This window comes from Hippopotamus amphibius, chromosome 11 (genome assembly GCF_030028045.1).
Source record: "Hippopotamus amphibius kiboko isolate mHipAmp2 chromosome 11, mHipAmp2.hap2, whole genome shotgun sequence".
Lineage (NCBI taxonomy): Eukaryota > Metazoa > Chordata > Mammalia > Artiodactyla > Hippopotamidae > Hippopotamus > Hippopotamus amphibius.
In genome coordinates, this window is record NC_080196.1 from 114,424,711 (window position 1) to 114,444,373 (window position 19,663).

At 44.8% G+C, this 19,663-nt stretch overlaps 1 protein-coding gene across 19 annotated transcripts in view; it reads left to right on the forward strand.

Moving 5' to 3' along the window:
• ATP9B (ATPase phospholipid transporting 9B (putative)) overlaps nt 1-19,663 on the forward strand; it is a 196,973-nt gene that overhangs the window by 55,731 nt on the left and 121,579 nt on the right. For all 19 annotated transcript variants that reach the window (XR_009048010.1, XR_009048011.1, XR_009048006.1 and 16 more), the window contains one exon: nt 9,032-9,126. Coding sequence is in view for 13 of the 19 variants with exons in the window: in XM_057699066.1 (XP_057555049.1) it covers nt 9,032-9,126 (95 nt within the window). In the remaining 6 variants the exon portion in view is untranslated. The remainder of the gene's footprint in view (nt 1-9,031; nt 9,127-19,663) is intronic.

The window sequence follows — 19,663 nt, forward strand, 5'->3', positions numbered from 1 at the left end:
TTATATATGCAAAGTCAATGTCTATTTTTCTTTTGTTGGGCGCATACTGTAGCCTGTGTCTTTCAGAGCTATTGAATTTGTGAGCTGTTGCAGGCGGTCTGCTAATATCACAGGGTAGCTTATTACCATGTATGACAGACTCATGTGCCCTGTTTCACATGTCCCCTCAGTTACTTTATCACCGCTTGATGTGGCTCTCCTACGTGACATAGACACACGTTGATCTTCATTTGATTGTCATTAAACCTGTCCTTTGCTGTCAACTCTTGTCAGCTATACCAAATAAAATCAAGTATTTATTCATAAGAAGTCAGTAATAGGATATGAGCAGACCAATTTAATAATTCATTTTTACCGAGCCTTAACTGGCATCAGTTGTAGCCAGTGCTCGCTGTTAAAAACTTACTTAGATATGCTTCGTGTAAGACAAGTCAAGTTGGCCATACTTCTGATTTTGCTGTAGTTCATTCCTTCTCTTTCTCTCTCTTTAAATCATATCAGTTACTGTGAGCCTAGTAATGTTAATTGTGCTTGAAGATAAATAATATGTCAATTTCCTCTAAATTTTAAAAATAGCATGTAGTTATTCAGCATGAGGCATATCCTTTTACTTTTAAGAAAGGCAAGTGTATTGTTTTCAGTGTTTAATAAGTTTACAGACATCGAGATAAGGTATTAGTTTCACTTTTAGAAACACAAAATGTTTGAAATTTAAGAGACTCTAGATATTTTCACCTTTTCTTATTTTATATGTTAGAAAGCAAACCTAGAGCAGAGCTTTTGGCATTGATGTCTCAAAGTGTGTGTCATACAGAATCTAGAATCCAATCCCTTTTACGTTGCTTTCATACTTTATAAAACACACACACACAGACATATATAAACATGTATATATTTAAGAGGAAAAAAATCAATCTTGAGAAAAAGGTTTAAATGTAAAATAACGTGTAAAATGATGTGTACTGCAAATTTCCTTGTATTACTGTTCAGTTGAAACCAGTTATTCTCCTTATCATATAAATCTTTTGACAAATAATATGTAACAAAATTTATTTACATAATTAGATATATTTTTCAACGTACATGAAATCAAATGAAGGTCTCATAGAGATATCTTCAATTGATAAAATAGGTGATTGAAAAACCTTTTCTTAGCTCTCTATCTTATCATGTCCTACGGAAGTGACTTAACCTGTATGATTCTTGTAGACTCATGTTGGCAACACTGATGCCCGTGGCATCGGTAGTTAAAAGGATTGAGTGTCCTTGGTGAAGGGATCAGTGGGGCACATTTCAGGTACTGAATTGCTGGTGGCTGTGATTAGTTGAAAGTGCATTGGCTGCGAGAGAGAAGTATTTGCTATTTACACAGAGTAAGAGAGCGAGAAAATGCGCACAGATGTGTAGGGGTCCATTTCTTCTACGGGTGGATGTGGATTTGCACGGACCCATTTTAGTTTTAAAATGTTGTGCAAAAGGTGCACTGGACTAAGCTGTGTGAAGGTATGTCCTTATGCATATACCTTGGCTAGTTCCCCAAATTTGAGCAATAGTTAACTAATTAATAAGTTCCTCGTGTATACCATTTACTGGCAGATTTTAATAGATTTTCCTCTAACTTTTACAACACCACTCCAAAGTAAGTATTATTTTTTCCACTGCACACATGAAAACCTTACTGAAGTGAAGTAACTGGACAGGGAGCATCCGTGAGTGAATTGTTAGGTAGTACTCAGCCCAGGACTGGCTCTACCAGCCCACTGCTCTACCAGCTTTTAACGTTTGAATCAAGCAGGCGCCCGGAGCAGGGGACTCGCCTCCAGTCCTGTTGGCACCTGAGGCCCAGTGTTTCTTTGCTGTGGTGGCCCGTCTTGGGCACATCAGGGTGTTGAGCAGTGTTCTTGGCCTCCGCTCACTAGGTGCTAGTGGCACCCCTCCCCGCCCCTCACCCCCAGTGCCCATTTTGTGAAAACCGGCAGTCTCCAGAAGTTTCCCGGGGGCAAAATTGCCCCTGGTTGAAAATCACTAGAGGACTTTGTTCACTGGAGGAAAGTCCCTGAAATAAATCTTAAGTACTCACTTATATACCTTTTGAGAATAAATGTTTTAATATTCTTCAGAGATCTTTCTTGGTAAGAACAGATTGAGCCTGTGGAATTTGAGCCACGACCTACCCCAGCTCCGTGTGAGGGAAGCGTCTACTCCAAGCCCATGCAGCCGAGAAGTGAGGGGCTCCGTCTCCCTGCAGCTCCCGGGTGGAGGCCAGGACCTCATCCTGGGAGGGGCGGGCTGCCCACCGGTTTAATGCTTCTGTTTTGCTGTCGTGATCCCTACTGAAAGCTGACCTGGCATACGGCAGCCTCTTCCTCTGGATGAAAGGGAAAAGGCCGCGAGATAACTTACTGATGAAACCAGCTGCCCACGTGGAGAGGCCATGCAGCCAGCCAGGAGTGGCCGTGGCACGAGCTCTGTCATGGAACCACGTATGCGGTCAGCTCTTCACCCAAGCTGCGCTGGCGCTGCGCCACACTGATCAGTAGTATGGCTCTGTGCAGTCCATGGAGGGGCGCACGCTGGTGGACGTGGGAAGGGGTGCTCGGGAGCGTGAATGCACGAGAAGTACAGTGACGGGCAGCCTCCCTCGAGGTGTTCATACACAGATGCAGACGTCGTGGCTGCGGTGCATTTTCAGCGATTTGCAGGGTCCCTTTCCTGCAAAGATCACACGTTTGTATAACACTTTGGGTTTATATTTTCTATATTAATCTGAATATGTTTCTTAAAAAATTTTATTATTTTGTACTTTATCTTTTTAGGTTCACTAGAAAGTGAGAAGGAGGCACAGAGGTTTCCCACATCCCCCGCCCTCACACCCGCGTAGCTTCTCTCATTATCAGCATCCCCTCCAGATGGGGTGTTGGTTAAGTTGATGGCCTCACGCTGACATCATCACCCAAATCCCATAGTTTACATTAGAATTCGTTCTTGGTGTAGCGCGTTCTGTGGGTTTCAGCAAATGTGTGATGGCATCCATCCATCATTATGTATAGTATCCTGCAGAGTGTTTTCACTGCCCTAAAAATCTCCTGTGCTCTGCCTATTTACCTCCACCCCCCAGCTCCATCCTGGGCAGCCACTGGTCTTTTTAGTGGTTTTGTCTTTTCTGCAGTTTTGACTTTCCCAGAATGTCATCTAGTTGGAATCACATAGTGTGCAGCCTTTTCAGATCGGTTTCATTCACTTAGTAATAAACATTTAAAGTTCCTCCGTATCTTTTCATGGCGCGATAGCTCATTTCGTTTTATTGCTGGATAATTCTTCGTTCTCTGGATTTACCGCGGTTGATCCACTCACTTACTGAAGGACATCTTGGTTGCTTCCAGGTTTGGGGAATTATGAATAAAGCTGGTATAAAATCTGCATGCAGGATTCTGTGTGGACATAAGTTCTCCAGCTCTTGGGTAAATGCCCAAGGAGTGCGATCGCTGGATCCTATGGTAAGATTATGGCTAGCTTTGTGAGAAACCGACAAGCTGCACCGTCTTGCGTTCCCACCGACAGTGAGTGAGACTTCCTGTTGCTCCACATCCCTGCCAGGATTTGATGCTGCCGGTGTTCTGAAGTCTGGCCTTTCTGATAGGTGTGTGGTGGTGTCTCGTTGCTGTTTTACCTTGCCTCTCCCTGATGATGGGATGTGGAGCATCTTTTCATATGCTTGTTTGCCATCTCTGTATCTTCTTTGTGTCTTCAGGCTTGGCCCATGTGTTAACTGGGTTGTTTTCTTATTGTTGAGTTTTAAGAGTTCTTTGTATATTTTGGATAGCAGTCCTTTATCAGATGTGCCTTTTGCAAATGTTTTCTCCCAGTCTGTGCCTTGTTTTCTAATTCTCTTGCTGATGTGTTTGCAGAAGTCTTTAATTTTAATGAAGTCCAATTTATCAGGGTTTTGTGTTTGTTTTTTAATGGATCATGTCTTCGGTGTTATAGCTAAAGAGGCGTCACCATACCCCAGGTCATCTAGGATTTCCTCTAGGTTATCTTCTAGGACTGTTATAGATTTGCATTTTACATTTAGGCCTAAGATCTGTTTTGAGTTACTTTTTATGAAAAGTATAAGGTCTGTGACTAGATTCTTTTTTTTTTTTTTTTCGTGGGGCTCTCTGGTTGTTCCAGCACCATTTGTTGAAAAGGCTCTCTTTGCTCAATAGTATTGCCTTTGCTACTTTGTCAGAGGTTACTTGACTGTATTTATGGAGTTGTGCTTAAAGGTTCTCTATGTTCTGTTCCCTCCATCTGTGTCTGCTCTTTCACCCGTACCTCACTGTCTTGATTATTGTAGCATTATAGTAACTGTTTTTCAAGGTTGGTGAATGGTTTTGCTTTGGAAATGAGTGTATTTTTTTCTTTTTTATTGTGTTAAAATACACATAACATAAAATACACATAAGCCCCAGCCCCTGCAACCACCATTCTGCTTTCTGTCTGTGAAGTTGACTCCTCTAAGAACCTCATGTAAGTGGATTCACACAATATTTGTCTTTTTGTGACTGGCTTATTTCACCGAGTATTACGTCCTAAAGGTTCATCCATGTTGTAGCATACTGTAAAATTTCTGTCCTTTTTAAGCCTGAATAATATTTCATTGTACGATATACCACATTTTCCTTATCCATTCATCCATCATTGGACACTTGGGTTACTTGCATGTTTTATTTATTGTGAATAGTACTACTATGAACATGAGGGTACAGATGTCTCTTTCAGACCTCGCTTTCAGTTCTTTTGGGCCTACTACACCCAGAAATGGAATTGTAGGTCATATGATAATTTTTTTAAAAACTTTTTTAGAAACTGCTGTACTCTTCTGCAGTAAATATCCTTTTCCATCCTTTCACTTTCAGCTTCTTTGTATCTTTGGATCTAAAATGGGTCTCTTGTAGATAGCATGTGGTTGGATCCTGTCCTTATCCATTGGGCCAATCTCTGTCTTTGTTAGGAGTGTTTAACTGATTTACATTTAAAGTAATTACTGATAAGGAGCAGCTTCTTTCATTGTGCAGTGTGTTTTCCATATGCCTGTAGCCTTTTCTTTGCCCTTTATTTCCTGCATTACTGTCTTTTCTGATTGATGTTTTGTAGTAAAATATTTAAATTCCTTTCTCATTTCCGTTTGCGTATATCCTGTAGCTGTTTTCTTTGTGGTTAGCATGGGATTACATTTACTGTCCTACAGGAAGAACTCTAATTGGATCAACATCAGCTTAGTGTCAATAACACGTGAGAACTCTGCTCCCTTATAGTTCTGTCCTCATCCTTTCAGTTGCTGATGTCAGAAAATGACGTCTTTGTACCTTGTGTGCCCCAGACATAAACCGATAATTATTTTAAATGCATTAACCTCTTAAATTATGTAGAAAACAAAATTAGACGTTACAAACCAAAGTTACAGTAACTCTGGATTTTACACTAATGTTTTTTTTTTCTTTTAAGTTATTAATCTCTTAAGTTGTGTAGTAAACAAAAAGTGTAGTTACAAACCATTCTTACAATATTACTAGCTTTTATAATTGCCACACACTAATCACATTTATTGAGATCTTTATTTCTCCACACAGCTTCAAGTTACTGTCTACTGGCCTTTCATTTCACCTACTAGGTGCCCTTGAGCACTTCTTGCAGGGCAGTCTAGCCACCAGCTTCATCAGCTTTTGTTTACTTGAGAATGTCTTGATTTCTGAATATCTGGGTAGTTTTGCTGGGTGTAAGCTATTTGGTTGACAGTTTTTTTCTCTTAGCACTTTGAGTTCGTTGGCTCACTGCCTTCTGGCTTCCATAGACATGCCATTTCTTTCTGATGAGAAATCTGCTTGGTTACCTTACTGGGGATCCCTTGTATGTGATGATTCTCTTTTCTCTTGCCGTTTTCAAGATTCTCTTTGTCTTTAGAAAGTATGATTATAATGTGTCTTGGTGTGGGTCTGTTTGAGTTTATATTACAGACACACCTCAGAGATATTGCAGGTTCGGTTCCGGACCATGGCAATAGAATGAGTATCATAATAAATGAGTCACGTGGATTTTTTGCTTTCCTTATACATGTGAAAGTTATGTTTACACTGTACTTCAGTCTGCTAAATCTGCAGTAGCAGTATGTCTAAAAAAAAAGTACAGACCTTAATTAAGAAATACAAAACAAAAACAATAATTTTTTGTAGTATTTTACAGTATTTGTAGTATTTTGCTGTATTTTACTACAATAGTAAAATCAAAGAACACTGATCACAGATCATCATAACACATATAACAATAATAAAAAGTTTGAAATATTATGAGAATTAGCAAAATGTGACAAAGAGATGTGAATAGAGCACATGCTCCTGAAAAAATGGTGCTGGTAGACTTGCTTGACGCAGGGTTGCCACACACTTCCAGTTTGTAAAAACATAGTGTCTGCAGAGTGCGACAAAAGGAGGCATGTCTGTGCTTGGTTTTTGTTGGGGTTCTTGCAAGTTTATAAACTTCATGTCTTTCATCAGATCTGGGCCATGTTCAGCCGTTACTCAGCTGTTCTCTGTTCCTTCTGCCCTGTCCTGTCCTTCTGGTCTCCCGCAGTGCGTGTGAGGGGGCCCATGGGTCCACGTGTCTCTGTTCACGTTTTCCATCTCTTTCCTTTGCTCCTCAGTCTGGATCACTTCTATGGTCCTGTCTTCAAGTTTGCTTATTCTTTGTTATGCCTGCTCAAGTCTGCCTTTGACTCCCTCTAGTGAAATTTTCATTGCCCTTGAATGTCTTTTTTATTTCTTTTTCGGTTTTCTCTCTCTTTATTGATATTTCCATTTTGTTCATACATTGTTTTCTTGACTTTCTTCACGTCTTTCTTTAGTCCTTTGAGCATCTTTTTAGACAGTTGCTTTAAAGTCTGTGTCTAGTAGAACTACCATCAGGTCTTTTTTTGAGGACAGTCTCTGTCAATTAATTTTTTTCCATTAAGTTCCATACTCTCCTGTTTTTTTGTATACCTTGTGTTTTTTTTTTTTCTTTTTTGAATACTGGACATTTTAATCTAATAATGTGGTAACTCTGGAGGTCAGATTGTTCCCCAGTGGTGGGACAGCTTGAAGCTCTATAATAATAATAATGGCAGTGGAGTGAAACTCCTCAAATACTGCAGCTCATTCAGTGCGCACGTGCATGTGCGTGCGCGTGCGCGCACACACACACACACACACACACGCACTCATGACTAATTGGTCTCCTTCTGAGGATGGCAGGATACCAGTTCGTTGCCTTGAAATGTGGGTAGATAACAACAGGAGTCCATGCTTTCTTACAGGAACTTTTCTACCAGGTGAGCCAACAGGATCCAAAAGCCTGTCCTTTTACATGTTATTCTAGGTAAAAGGTGAAAAGCAAGGATGGACCGCTGCCGTCTGCAACTTCTAGTGCAGTAACGGTACCTCTAGTGGGCACTGAGCATGAAGGGCTCTGTTGGCGTCAGCGCAGAGCAGGACATCGTGCCTCTGGACGGAAGCAGGGCAGCGTTATTGAGGGTCAGTGGAGTCTGAGCTGGGCTCTCGGTGCAGGAACCAGCGTCGTAGGGCCCACAGAGGAAAGGGGAGCTGGTTGGCCTGGACCCCGAGTGTTCCGTCAGCAGCACGCAGAAGCAGCCTTTTGGCAGACAGGTTGGAAGGAGGGGTGGGGAGGGCCTGGGGTGAAAAGCGACTTTAAAGACATTCCCAGAGTGGGCTCTGCTCTGGTGCTGAGGCCGTACGTCTGTGCAGGGAAGTGCAAGGGGCAGTCCTGCTTTACAAGCAGGCAAGGGGCTGCGATGGGGACAGGCCACATGCAGTATCTCCTAAGGGGTTTCACAGTTGTGCAGGAGGTATTTTATCTTGTAATAATCTCTAAGGTGTACATACCCTTGGGTGGCTTTCTGTAATTATTCTAAAATTAAATTTTTGAAAAACCTCAAAAGTCATGAATTCATTCCGTGATTAAACTACTAATTTGTTACTTTGTTTTATATGTTTTTATTTTTTAGGGGTTGCTTTTTTAAAGTTTGATGTCATTTGGCTTTTTAATTCTGTGAATCATGTATGATTTCAGAGTGAAGGGTGTAAAATAGGATGTACTCCGAAAGGTGTTGCTTCCTGTCCGTGCCTCCCCCGCCCTGTCCCTCCCTGTGGTGCGCGCACGCACGAGCGCACACACACACACACACACTCACACTCACACTCTCCCTAACTTGTTCTCCAGTAGCTGGTGTTACTTTGTTCCCAGTGTTGTGCACCTGGCTTTTTTCACTCAGCGGACTCTATCCTAGCGAGATTTCCCGGTAGAAGTGGAGGTCTTTCTCATCTCTTCCTTCCTCTTTTCTCCCTTCCTTTCTTTTCCCCGTCCCTGCTGCATGTGCTCCCTTGTTCAGCTGGTTCTCTCATTGTGTGTGCCTCCCCTTTGGTTGTGGTTCACAGTGTTGCACGGCTGTCCTTTACGTGTGTGTTTTGTGCTTTGCTGCTGTGTATTAGGATAGGTTATGAGAAATGGTATGACAGCGTGGGCAAAGGGTAAATGGATTTTTGTAATTTAATATTTTTTATATTTACAGCTTGAAAGGGTTGTGAGTGGCTGTAGCGTGTCAGCGGCGCTTTTGTTAGTGAGCGTGTATCTGTGGTGGCTCCTCATCTGTGTTACAAGCAGAGCTGCCTGGCGCACTCTTGAGTGTTTCTGTGTGTTTGCTTATTATTATGTTATTATCAAAAATAAAGGTAGGAATGACCAATGTCATCTTTCTAAAATAAAGTACTAATTAACAGTAAACCTTAATAGTCAAGAACACCAAATAAGAGGTAAGTGAATAAACAGTTAATGACCTCTTTCTTTTCAGTAGACTCATTTTGTGAATCAAATAAATAAAGACTTCTAAGGGTTTTTGGTCCTGGGAATCTTTAAATGTATCATTTCTGTATCCCACTGTGCCGTGAATTATGATGTCAGAGTACCTGTAACTCGGGAGTTTTTCTTCTCCTCCAAGGTTCCTGTTTTGTTCGAACTGATCAACTCGATGGTGAGACTGACTGGAAGCTGAAGGTGGCAGTGAGCTGCACGCAGAGGCTGCCGGCCCTTGGGGTGAGCGCATGGTCACTTCCCCATCCTTGACTGGCGCGGTCGTTTCTGCACGGTACCTGCAGTTCTGTTTATGCCAACGGACTCCATTAATGCGTTGATAGTTTTTAAAAATAATTTCTTCTTTACTAAATTCGTTGAAACTTACGCCATGTAATTTCTGGGGTGTCTTCGCACATAACCTCTTTGAGGTGTAGTTTTGATTGTTCCTTTTGGCTTGACTCTTAGGTTTTCTTTCTTTCCTTTCCCTTTCCTTTTTATTTCTATTTTTAAACCCCCTCATTTGAGTAATTGTTGAAGTCGAGACCTCTTGGTGGGGGTTAGGTGAATCCGTTTTTGGTAACTGATTGACTCCCGGGAGGCTGTTCAGACGCTGCTTTGGTAGAACTCATATGGGCTCGGCCCAGCCTTGGACGCCAGCCTGTCCACGTCAGCGCTTCCCTTTGAAGGTGGAGGGTCCTGTCTGGGGCGGAGGAATTGGAGTGTCCCTGTGTCTCTTGGCAGAGTGAGGGGGAGAAAGACACCCGGCGACGACCTGCTTGCCCTTCGCCACCTGGGGAGTGGAGGTGGGACCAGAGGCCGCCGAACCTACGGGTCTCGGTGTTTCCAGTGATGCCTGAAACAGGCCTCTCTCAAACCGCTGCACATCTTTTTTTCTTTCTCTTTCTCTTTTTCTTTTTCTTTTTAAAGCAAAATCACAGTTGCGGTCATTTGGTGTTTATTTAGTGTTAGATGTACTATTTATCTGAATGAAAGAAGCTGTATCTTACATGATTTGCTGATATTCACTAGAGAGTGAAGAAAGATTGAGACGTCTTAAGAATGACCTCGGACCCAAGCAGTTGATGTAAGGGATGGGAAATTGAATGCTCTGGGTTTGCTCACTCCTTAGATGGGTTGGGTTTGATAGGAATAGCTACTGCACAGAGTTTACTAGTTAATTACTGGGAACAGCAGGAACCGTCATCATTCTTATATATATTGCACCTGTTGGAAACTAAATCTGTTTGACATGTGTAAGACTTGACAGCATTTTGATTCTTTAGGTATTTTCCTTTGCCTCTACCTTAGGTAGTGCTTAGGTTGAAATTCATTCCTTGCGCAGAATTTGTTGGGTTCCTTGGATCTGCGGGTTATGGTTTTCTCCTCTTTTCTACCCTCCTTTCTGCCCGGACCCTCTCTCTGGGAGCCGAGCGACAAGTGTGTTAGACTCGATGCTCCTGCAGGCCTTCGGCGTCTGCTCTCTCTTCTCAGCCTTGGTTTCTTTTTGTGACTCAGTTTTGATAGTTTCTGTTGCTCTCTCTTTTTTTTTTTTTTGGCTGCACAGCTTTTGGGATTTTAGTTCCCCGACCGGGGATTGAACCTGGGCCCTCAGCAGTGAGAGTACAGAGTCCTAAGCACTGGGCTGCCAGGGGACTCCCATGTCGCTCTGTCTTTCACTTCACTAATTTCCTCTTGTACGGTGTCTAGTCTTCTGTTTAGACCACCCAGCAAACTTTTTTATTCCAAATACTGTATTTTTAATCTCTGGAACTAGGTTCCATTTTTGTTCATGTTTGAATACTTTTCTCTCCTATGTGTTCCTGGTTTTATTTAACTCTTTCAGCAGTTTCTAGTACTTATTCTTCGTCTGTTAATTCCATTGTCTCTATTATTTCTGGGTATGTTTCTTTTAAAAAAAAATCCCACCTTGTTACAGGTCACACTTTGCTGCTTCCTTGCACAGATGGTAATTTTAAATTGGATGCTAAACATTTTAAACGCTATATTTTTTTCTTCCTTCAAAACCTATTGACCTTTGTTTTCTTTGTTCAGTAACTTGTGGATAAACTTGATCTTTCCAAGACTTGTTCTTACACTTTGTTGGGGTGGGCCTAGAGTCCCCTTTATCATGATGCTAATTTAATCCTGCCACAAGGGCTGCTCTTTCTGGGATACCCATGGGCATTGCTGATTTTTCCCAGGTGCCTCTACTCTGGCTGGCCAGACTCCATCTCTCCGCAGCTCTGTGTCATCCCTGGGGCCGGTCAGGAGAGAGCTCTCTGGTCACGCTCTGCCAGGCATTGCTTTACACCGGCCAGGCCGTGGTAGTCGTGGTCAGGAGCAGACTCCAGGAGCACTGCAGGTCGCTGCCACTCCTTTCCTCTCCGTTCCCTTCCCGGGCGGGCACAGACCCACTGCCACGTTTCCCTGGGCTCTGCTCTGCCGCTGAGTTTGGAAAGGCTGTCCTCCTCTGCTCGGCTTCCCCCAGCCCCGGGATGCGGACCTCCCCTTATGCAGGAAGCCGGCCCACCTGGGCCCATGCCTGTTCTCTTCTCCCCAGGGCCACAGTCCCGCGATTGCGCCGGAAGCACTGTGTCCCACGTCTGAAAACAGCTGTCTTGTATGTTTCATTCATTTCACGGTGTCTGTAGTGGGAGGGCAAGTCTCATGCCAGTTACAGTGACACAGCTTACGGAAGGCCTTGATTCATCCTCGGTGAGAAATGCGTGTCCGGTGGACTAACTGAGCTACGTGATATTTCAAATTAAAATTAAAAGTTGGTCCGTTGAGCATAAAATTTTAAAAAGATCAAAGCAGTGGGTCTTTGTTATTGGAGGATTTGCTTATTTTAGGGACATACCTGCCCAGAGCACAGGCACTCCCTGGGCCGTGTTCCTCTGCCCTGGAGGGCGCCTCACCCCCTGTCCTCCTGCCTCACAGCTTCCTCCGTGTCTCAGGCTAACAGCCCTCTCCTCAGCACTCACTGTTTCAAAACAAGAGGTTTCCTGGTTATAGTAGTAACATGGGCATTGAGAACAATGCATAAATCATAAAGCAGAGGAGAAACACGCTCCCTCTCCTGCTGCCCGCTGGCCGCCCTTCACACGGGGGTACAGATTCTGCCGGACCCTACCCTGTCCCTGGCCTCCCTGCCGCCACGTGCTTGCACACTTGGGTGAAGCTGTGTGTGGTTTTTTCCTGTTAGGATATTTATCCAGCAGTATGTTTGGGGTTATCTTGTTACATTAGGAAATGTGATCTCTGTAAGTGCTGGATTAGCTGTGTGGTGTTTGACAGATTACGACTCTGTGACCAGCCTGACATTGGTGAATATGAAAGTTAACACTTTTGATGTTTTATAAATAGTCATAGAGATCAAAAGAGAAGCGTGTTTGAGGGATTCTGGTTCTTTTGCCGGAATGCTGTCTGGAAGACGGCAGTGCCTTGTGCGTCTCCTCTGTATTAGGCAGTCAGCGGCCCCGTCAGCCTTCTCCCGTCTGACGTCTGCGGAGATGGCATCCCCTTTACACTTGCGTTTAATCTTTGTGTGAGATTGGAGGTTTCTTATCTGAGAAAGCGTATGGCTCATATTTTTACTTGATAAGTTTCTGTTCATGTTGTCTGCCCATGTTCCCATTGTATGTTTTGAAAGAAGTCTTTATGTATAGTTCGCTAATCATTTTTCATTCTTCACTTTATTTTAATCTCTTCTAAATATTTTTGTTTATAGTTTCTTTTGTCCATATAAAAGTTTGGCATCCTTATGTAAGGTGACCTAACAGTAACTTTAAAATAGCCTTTAAGATGGTTGCTTATATGATGTGATAGAACTGCTAATTATCACTGTAGTGACAATCATATTACAATTCAGGACTGTATCAGACTGACTAGTGCACCTTAAATGTGCACGATGTTATGTGTCACATGTATTGCAATAAAAATATTTTTTAAAAATAAATAGTTACTGCCTTTGGTTTTATGCTTAGGCTCTTTCCACTCCATGATTACCTTTTAAGTGGTTACTTTAAAAATAATTCCTGCTTTACACGTGAACTCTCCAGTCCAGCTAGCGTTTGTTTTGAGTCGAGCTCTGAGTAGGAAATCAAACTTAAAAACAACCTGCTGGCCAGTCACAGCAGTACTGTTTGCTGCATAGCTCACTATTTTAGCACGATTTTAAAACTGCCCTTGGAGGCTCCAGTTTTAAGCTGTTGCCATCAGTGTACGCGTGTGTGGGGTTCTCCAAACACTTGCCGAATACATGCTGCAAATCTGTGCTTCGAGCCTGTTTCCTGACTTTTTGCTTGGTAATAGCTTTTGCCATATAAATGTTTTCAATTTTGCTTAGGTAAATATCTATATGTTTTCCTTTTTGTTTGTGGCTTTTGTGTTGTGCCCAGAAGGCTGTTCTTCCACCAGTGTTCGTTTATCATTTTAACCCCTGTCAGTGTTTGTCAGCAGGTAGTCTAAAAGTGAGAGGCTGGTCATTAGCATTTACTGTCTTTTAATTATTAAAATATTCCCTGCACATAGACCCATAGAGAAGGAGGTTCAATCATGTCCCTAAATCTGTGGCTGAAAGATAGTTTTATGAGTGAGGTCGAGTGGGTTCTCTTTATTGCAGCCTGCCGCTGGGCCTGAGTTTTCTCTGCACTGGCTCCTCCTCTCTCGGCTCTTTCCAGCCTCACTCAGACTCCCGGTGTTTTCTGTTTGCGCTTCCTCTTTTCGTGTGGGGAGATGAGGCTGTGCTGTCGCCTGGTCACTGAAGACACCCAGCTTTCAGCTCTCATGCTGCTTGTTGAGATGGTTACTTTTTATCCTGAGACAGCTGTGAAGTCTGCTGACTTTCTAATGTACTTTGAGCCCATTGCTGGGCTCCTGCTGCTGTTTCTCCTCTGTGTCCTTTCTTCTTTCTCTGGCGCACATCCTCACGTGGTCTCTCCAGGATTGAAGGAGCAGGAAAGACCGCGGATCCCGGGTGACCGGAGGGGTTTCTGTTTGCCATCAGGCTTGGAGGGACCACCTCAGAGTCTTTCCCTCTGGGCCTCACTTCTGAAGTCAGAGGTGCTCGAGTGCACACTTGGCAGCAGTTGCACAGAACAATCATTTGCTGGGAGTGTTAGAAAAGAAGTGCAGGGCTTCCTAGGTGGCGCAGTGGTTAAGAATCCGCCTGCCAATGCAGAGGTCACGGGTTCGATCCCAGCTGCAGGAAGATCCCACATGCCACGGAGCAACTAAGCCCGTGTGCCAAAAAAAAAAAAAAAAAAAAAAAAAAGAAAAGAAGTGCAGACACTGAATTAGAATTTTTCTGAAAGAAAGGCCAAGCAGACGAGGATGTGGCATGTGGTTACATTACTTAGATTCTAGGACAGTGGGTCTGCGTGACAGAGGCTGAGTCGGGGAGGGGCCTGCAGAGGGCTGGTAGGAATGTCCACACCTTGATCGCTGTGGTGTCCTCGGTGTGTGCGTGTATTAAAATGCAGAAAATTGTGTACTTTAAACATGCGTAATTTATTGCTTGTACATGGTATCTTAAGAAAGTGTTTAAAATTGCACTGTGATGTTACCTGTATTTTTAAATATTCCCTTTGCTGTGGTCACAGGAAGTGCATTTTATTATGTTCAATATTATGTTTTCATCATTTCTGTTAGCGACGGATATGTACGAATTGCAGAATACTTAGGAAGTTAGAGTGTGCGGTGCATGCAGTGCTGCTTCTAGAATCTTCTGGTTGATGCATTTTGACAGAGAGTATGTTAAAGAAAATGAAAATGTTTTAAATTTTTATTTGATCACAAGACCAAAAAGCAATATATTTTAGAAAACAGGAAATTTAGCTGAATTTGTGATTCATCCATCCGTTTAAATTTGTAGCTTCATGTAGTTTGGCATATTAGGTATAAACTTTTTTTCCTAGGAAAGAAAGCCCTGATTTCATTATGGACACGGCAAGGCACCGGTTTCCCGTCAGCTAGCTCACACTGCCCGTAGCTCCCTCGTTTGACTTTTCTGTCTCTAATGTGGTGGATCTGGGGAGTGTTCGGTGACATGCGTGGTTTGTCGCATCATCATCGGAGCCTTGTGTCCGTAGCGACACCAAGAACGCGTGAGCCTGCCGTCCTCAGAGCTCTGTTTAAAGCCCTGAGGACACCGCCAGGAATAAGCGCTCTAATTCTGTTGCATCCAGAGCACCTAGCGTGATCAGAGAACTGGAATTTAGTCAGCGTGGTGCTGCCGGCCGATCCCGTGGCGGCAGGTGCGGGTTCTCGCTGGCGCGCAGGCGGCTGGAAGCACGCGTCGCAGGCACAGGGACACGTGGGACTGCGCTTCCGGCTTCTGTGATCAGGCACATTTATTAACCACAATGAGGTCACAGCAATTTTCAATAAATCATGAGTCGCTGATTTATTTCAAAAGATCCATAGAGCAGTAAACAATACCATTTACATTTAATTAGTTTTATTGAACGAAAGGCAATTTTATTTGTAATGAACCACATGTTATGATTAAGGATGTATTTTAATGACCTTTAAGTAAGGCGAACAAATGTTGCCCTTGACCTAATAGCAGAGGCTTTCTTACATTATTGAAAACTTCAGAATGATTTTTAAATTATCATGAGAAGCTTCGAATGACATTCTCATTATCACGCCATTATTCAGTCATTTGATGTCTACTATACTAGATGAAACGCGTCCCTCTAAATGTGCCTGTGCCGTAGAAATGCCGGATTGCTGCTGGGCGGTTCTTTACGTCCATGTGTCGGAGGTGGTCTGTTATACGAGAACTTCATTTTTTGAAAACGACTGTGACGGTGCAGGACTTAAATGATGGGTGACCCTCCAGCTTGCCTCCTCCCAGGAGTCGGCTGGCTGCTTGTTAAACGTCCTGGCTCTCTTTTCATAAGTCTACAAGGATCATACAAGGCATTTCTTCTTGTGTAAACTAGCCTGACTTAACTAACTTGAACATGCATTTATATTGGTTGACATGTGATCTAAGTTGCAGTAGCAGACCCACCGTGGTGAGCTGGTGTGCTCACCCTTCAGCCCGTGCAGCGTCTGTGTGCTTCAGAGCCTTGAACACTAACGTGCGTGTGTTTTGCAGGCCCACCGGAAGGCCTGGGATGAGAGTCCCCGCGTTTAAGGAGCTCTCAGAGAACTTTGCCGGCAGGATGGATGTCAGCTGTCCTTCCGCCCCATTGGCGTTCTCGGCCGGCAGGTGCCGTCCTCCGCTTCGGGCTCTGGGTGGCCGTTGCCGTGTGGACAGTGGCCTCCCTTGCAGGCCGGAGTCACAGCCCGCCTGCTGCGTCTGCAGCTCGCTGGCTGCCACGGTGTTTTCCGTAGAGGATCGTTCTGAGAGTGATGTCGGGAGGTTGAGCCACGAGCCCCATCCCTTCCCACGGCTTTGGAAGGACGGCACTCCATGTGTCAGATCCCTCTCTGCTCTGAGATCTAGAGTGATGTATCCCAGGTCGAGGGAGAAGTCTCTCTTCCCTCACCTGGCAGCCCAGAGCTGGGTGGCCCAAGCTGAGAGGGCAGCTCTGCCGTTGGCAGTCAGTGACCTTCAGCTGTGCCCCAGTGCCTGCGGCCCTGCAGCCTGGTCAGCGGGAGGGGAGGGTGTGGGGCAGCGGGGAGGGCGCTGTGACAGGTGCGGCGGGGAGCCACGTGCCGGCTCAGGGTTGCAAGTTTCGTCTTCAGAGGGAGATGGGAGGAGTGGCGGAGGGCCGCCTCTGTCCCCGTTTCTTCATTCTGCTGTCTGTCGAGTTTCTTTGTTCCTTCCTGTGCTTCTCCCGGGTGGCACGCGCCGAGCCTTCTCTGTCGGCTCTCCTGGAGGATTTACTGCCCTCAGAGCAGGGTGCTCTGTCTAGAGCTGTGGTTATGATGACCATTTTTATTAGAATCCGTTATTTCCCACTTGTTCTTCAAGGAACTTGAAGCCGCGTGAAGCTCTGTATGCTCCTCACCTACATTAGAGTAGGAAGAGATGAAATGTGACCTGGCATTGGTCCACGTCTCCTAGGAATGAGAGAAGCCGTGTCATTTTCAGGCTGTTGCCTGTTTTCTGTTGGAGATGTTTTCTCGAAGGGCTGGAGCCTGGCAGGCAGCCCCTTGGGCAGGCTCCTGGGCAGAGGAGTCCGGCACGCAGGAGCCCGCAGCTGGGCAGCCGGAAAGGGGAGACCGCGTCGGCCGAGACCCGAGCCTCCGTGCGTGCGGAGCTGCGGGAGCAGAGAGGACGAAGACAGGCCTCGGGGTCCCTGTGAGGCCTTGGAGAGGACAGGACAGTCCCAACAGAAGCTGTGCAGGAAGATCAAGAGGAGAGGAAGACCTCTGGCGGGGCGCGGGATGGCTGGGTTCCTGGCGGTCAGGGCTGGCACGTGGCTGCCTCGCTCGGGAGGCAAGGTGGCGGTGGCCGTGCCTCGCCCGGTCCTCAGCACTGCCTGTTGTCCTCTTCTCTGCGTGCTCTAATTGTATCGAGGTAGAATTGCCACACGGTGAATTGCACAGAATTAAGCCGTGCACGTCCATCACCACGGACGAGATAGGGAACCACCTGTCAGCGCCCGCCTGGCGTCCTGTGTGTGTCTGTGTGTGCAGCTGGGGGTCCTCTTTTTGATAGTGGTGCTTTCTGACTTTTCCAGTCTCCTGTAACTTCTGATCGAGCCCACTTTCTCTCGTCACGTGTTCTTGCTTGCAGGGAAAAAGCATTGTATCAGATGGAAATTCCCTCCATTTCCCACCAGTAAAGGAACAGGGTTTGCCTCCTGGCACCTCGCCCCCCACCTGCTGTTACGGCAGAGGGTCCCCTCTCCTGTCTCCACAGCCTTGGCCCCACCGTGCTTTCTTGAGACCGCGCTCTGTCAGCTACTCCCCTGCCTTTCCTTTTCCTGTCTCTCTGCCTCTGCCGGCTCCATTCTCTTAGTCCTCAGGCCTGCACCCGCCTCTTGTGTCTCAAGTGTTCCTTCCTCAGTTTTAGATTACTTGAATGTATTTAGAAATGTCTTGCTTTGTCTGTTGGCTTTTTAGCCTTTTTCAGCAGTTGCTAGAGATCGAAGTGTGCATCTAACTGAAAGTGTATTGTGAAGAGTTCAAGTTGTGTCACTTCACATGAGATTAAGAACCTTGTTAATTGAGTAGATCCGTTTACCCCACTCATTGTTGATGCTAAAGCACGCTGCACGTTTATTGTGTGCGTACATTTTTGTGTGCATTTGTATACTTTTGTTATGCAGTATATCTGGATCATAAGCTGTTCTGATGTTTTATCTGTGTCTTAAAGAAACAAAGTGAAAAGACGGGATTTCTGTTCTTCTTTTGATATTAACCACTTTTGTTCCTTCCTGAAGATCTGGGTTTCTACTGGATATCATTTCCCTTCAGCATAGAGAACTTCTGTTAGCATGTCTTGGAGTGTATGTCTGCTAGCAGTAAATTCTCATTCTCATTTATCTGAAAATATCTTAGTTTCACCTGTTTTAGTGAAGGATATTTTTGCTGAATATTGAATTCAGGGTTGACCAGTTTTTTCTCTTCACAGCACTTTAAATATCTGTGTTCTGCTTTCATTAATTGTGATGAGAAATCAGTGTTATTTTGCTAGTTTTTCCCTGCATGTCATGTGTCATTTTTCTCTAGGTATTTTTGAGATTTTTCTTTATCTTTGGTGTCTTATTTAGCTGTGACTTCGATTGTTTTAAATTTTACTCACCTGTCTAAAGGCTTGCTGGGCGTCCGGAACCTGTCAGCCAGTTTGGCATGTTTTCAGTCATCGTTTCTTCGAGTAGCCTTTCTTCCTCATTCTCTCTGTGCCCTGCCTCCAGGAACCCAGCTGCAGACGTGGTAGCCCTCCTGCTGTTCTCTCTGGTACACTGCGACCATACTCATTTCCAAGGTCTCTTTCCTCTGTATTCTTCAGATCGGTCATCTCTTGACCTGTCTTCAAGTTCACTGACTCTTATTTAGTCTGCTCTTAAGCTCATGTAATGAATTTATTTCAGATGTATTTTTTTCAATTCTAGAATTTCCAGTTGGTTCTTTTTTTTTTGTACATATATTTTCTTTGGTTTCCTGTTTGTTTATTCTTCAGGAGAATGTTTTCCTTTAAAAATTTGAGCTGTTCTGATAACGGCTGTGAGACTCTCATGTCTTGTCTCCGACGTCTGGTCATCTCAGGATTAGTCTCCTGATGGGTCCCCGTGAGTGCGGATCCTGTGTCTCCTCTCCTCGTGCGCCTGGATACGTTGGTTATATCCTCAGCATTACTGATGCGCGTAGAGACTGCATTCTGTGATGTTCTTCTGAAGGGTGCTGGGTTTTTTGTTTGTTTTTGTTGTAACTGGTGGTTAAGTGACTGAAGTCAGACTCCCAGCTCCATCTTCCCTGCAGTGGGAGCCGTGGAGGTCTCTGCTCCTTTCTTCTGGCTGAGTGGGACTGCGTGAATGTCCTGCACGAGAGAGAGGCGCAAGGCTCAGGTCATGGTGCCCACAGCACTGTGGCCTCCAGCTCCTCTCGCGCTTCAGTGCCTCTGGTCTGCCCTTTCTTCTTCATGTCTGGGCGTCTGGTTTTCAAAGTGTTAGCAGCCATGAGGCAAAACCAAAACAAAACAGAAAGCAAAAATGAAAGCTACAAAAATAGCAGACTGTGTTGGGGGATCCTCCAGACCCCCAGTTCTGGTGATTCTCTCGAGGACTCCCAGGGCTCAGCGTGTTGTCCTCCCGTGGCCGTGGTGGGTAGAGTGGAAGGACGCAGAGCAGGCAGCACAGAGAACAGGCACAGG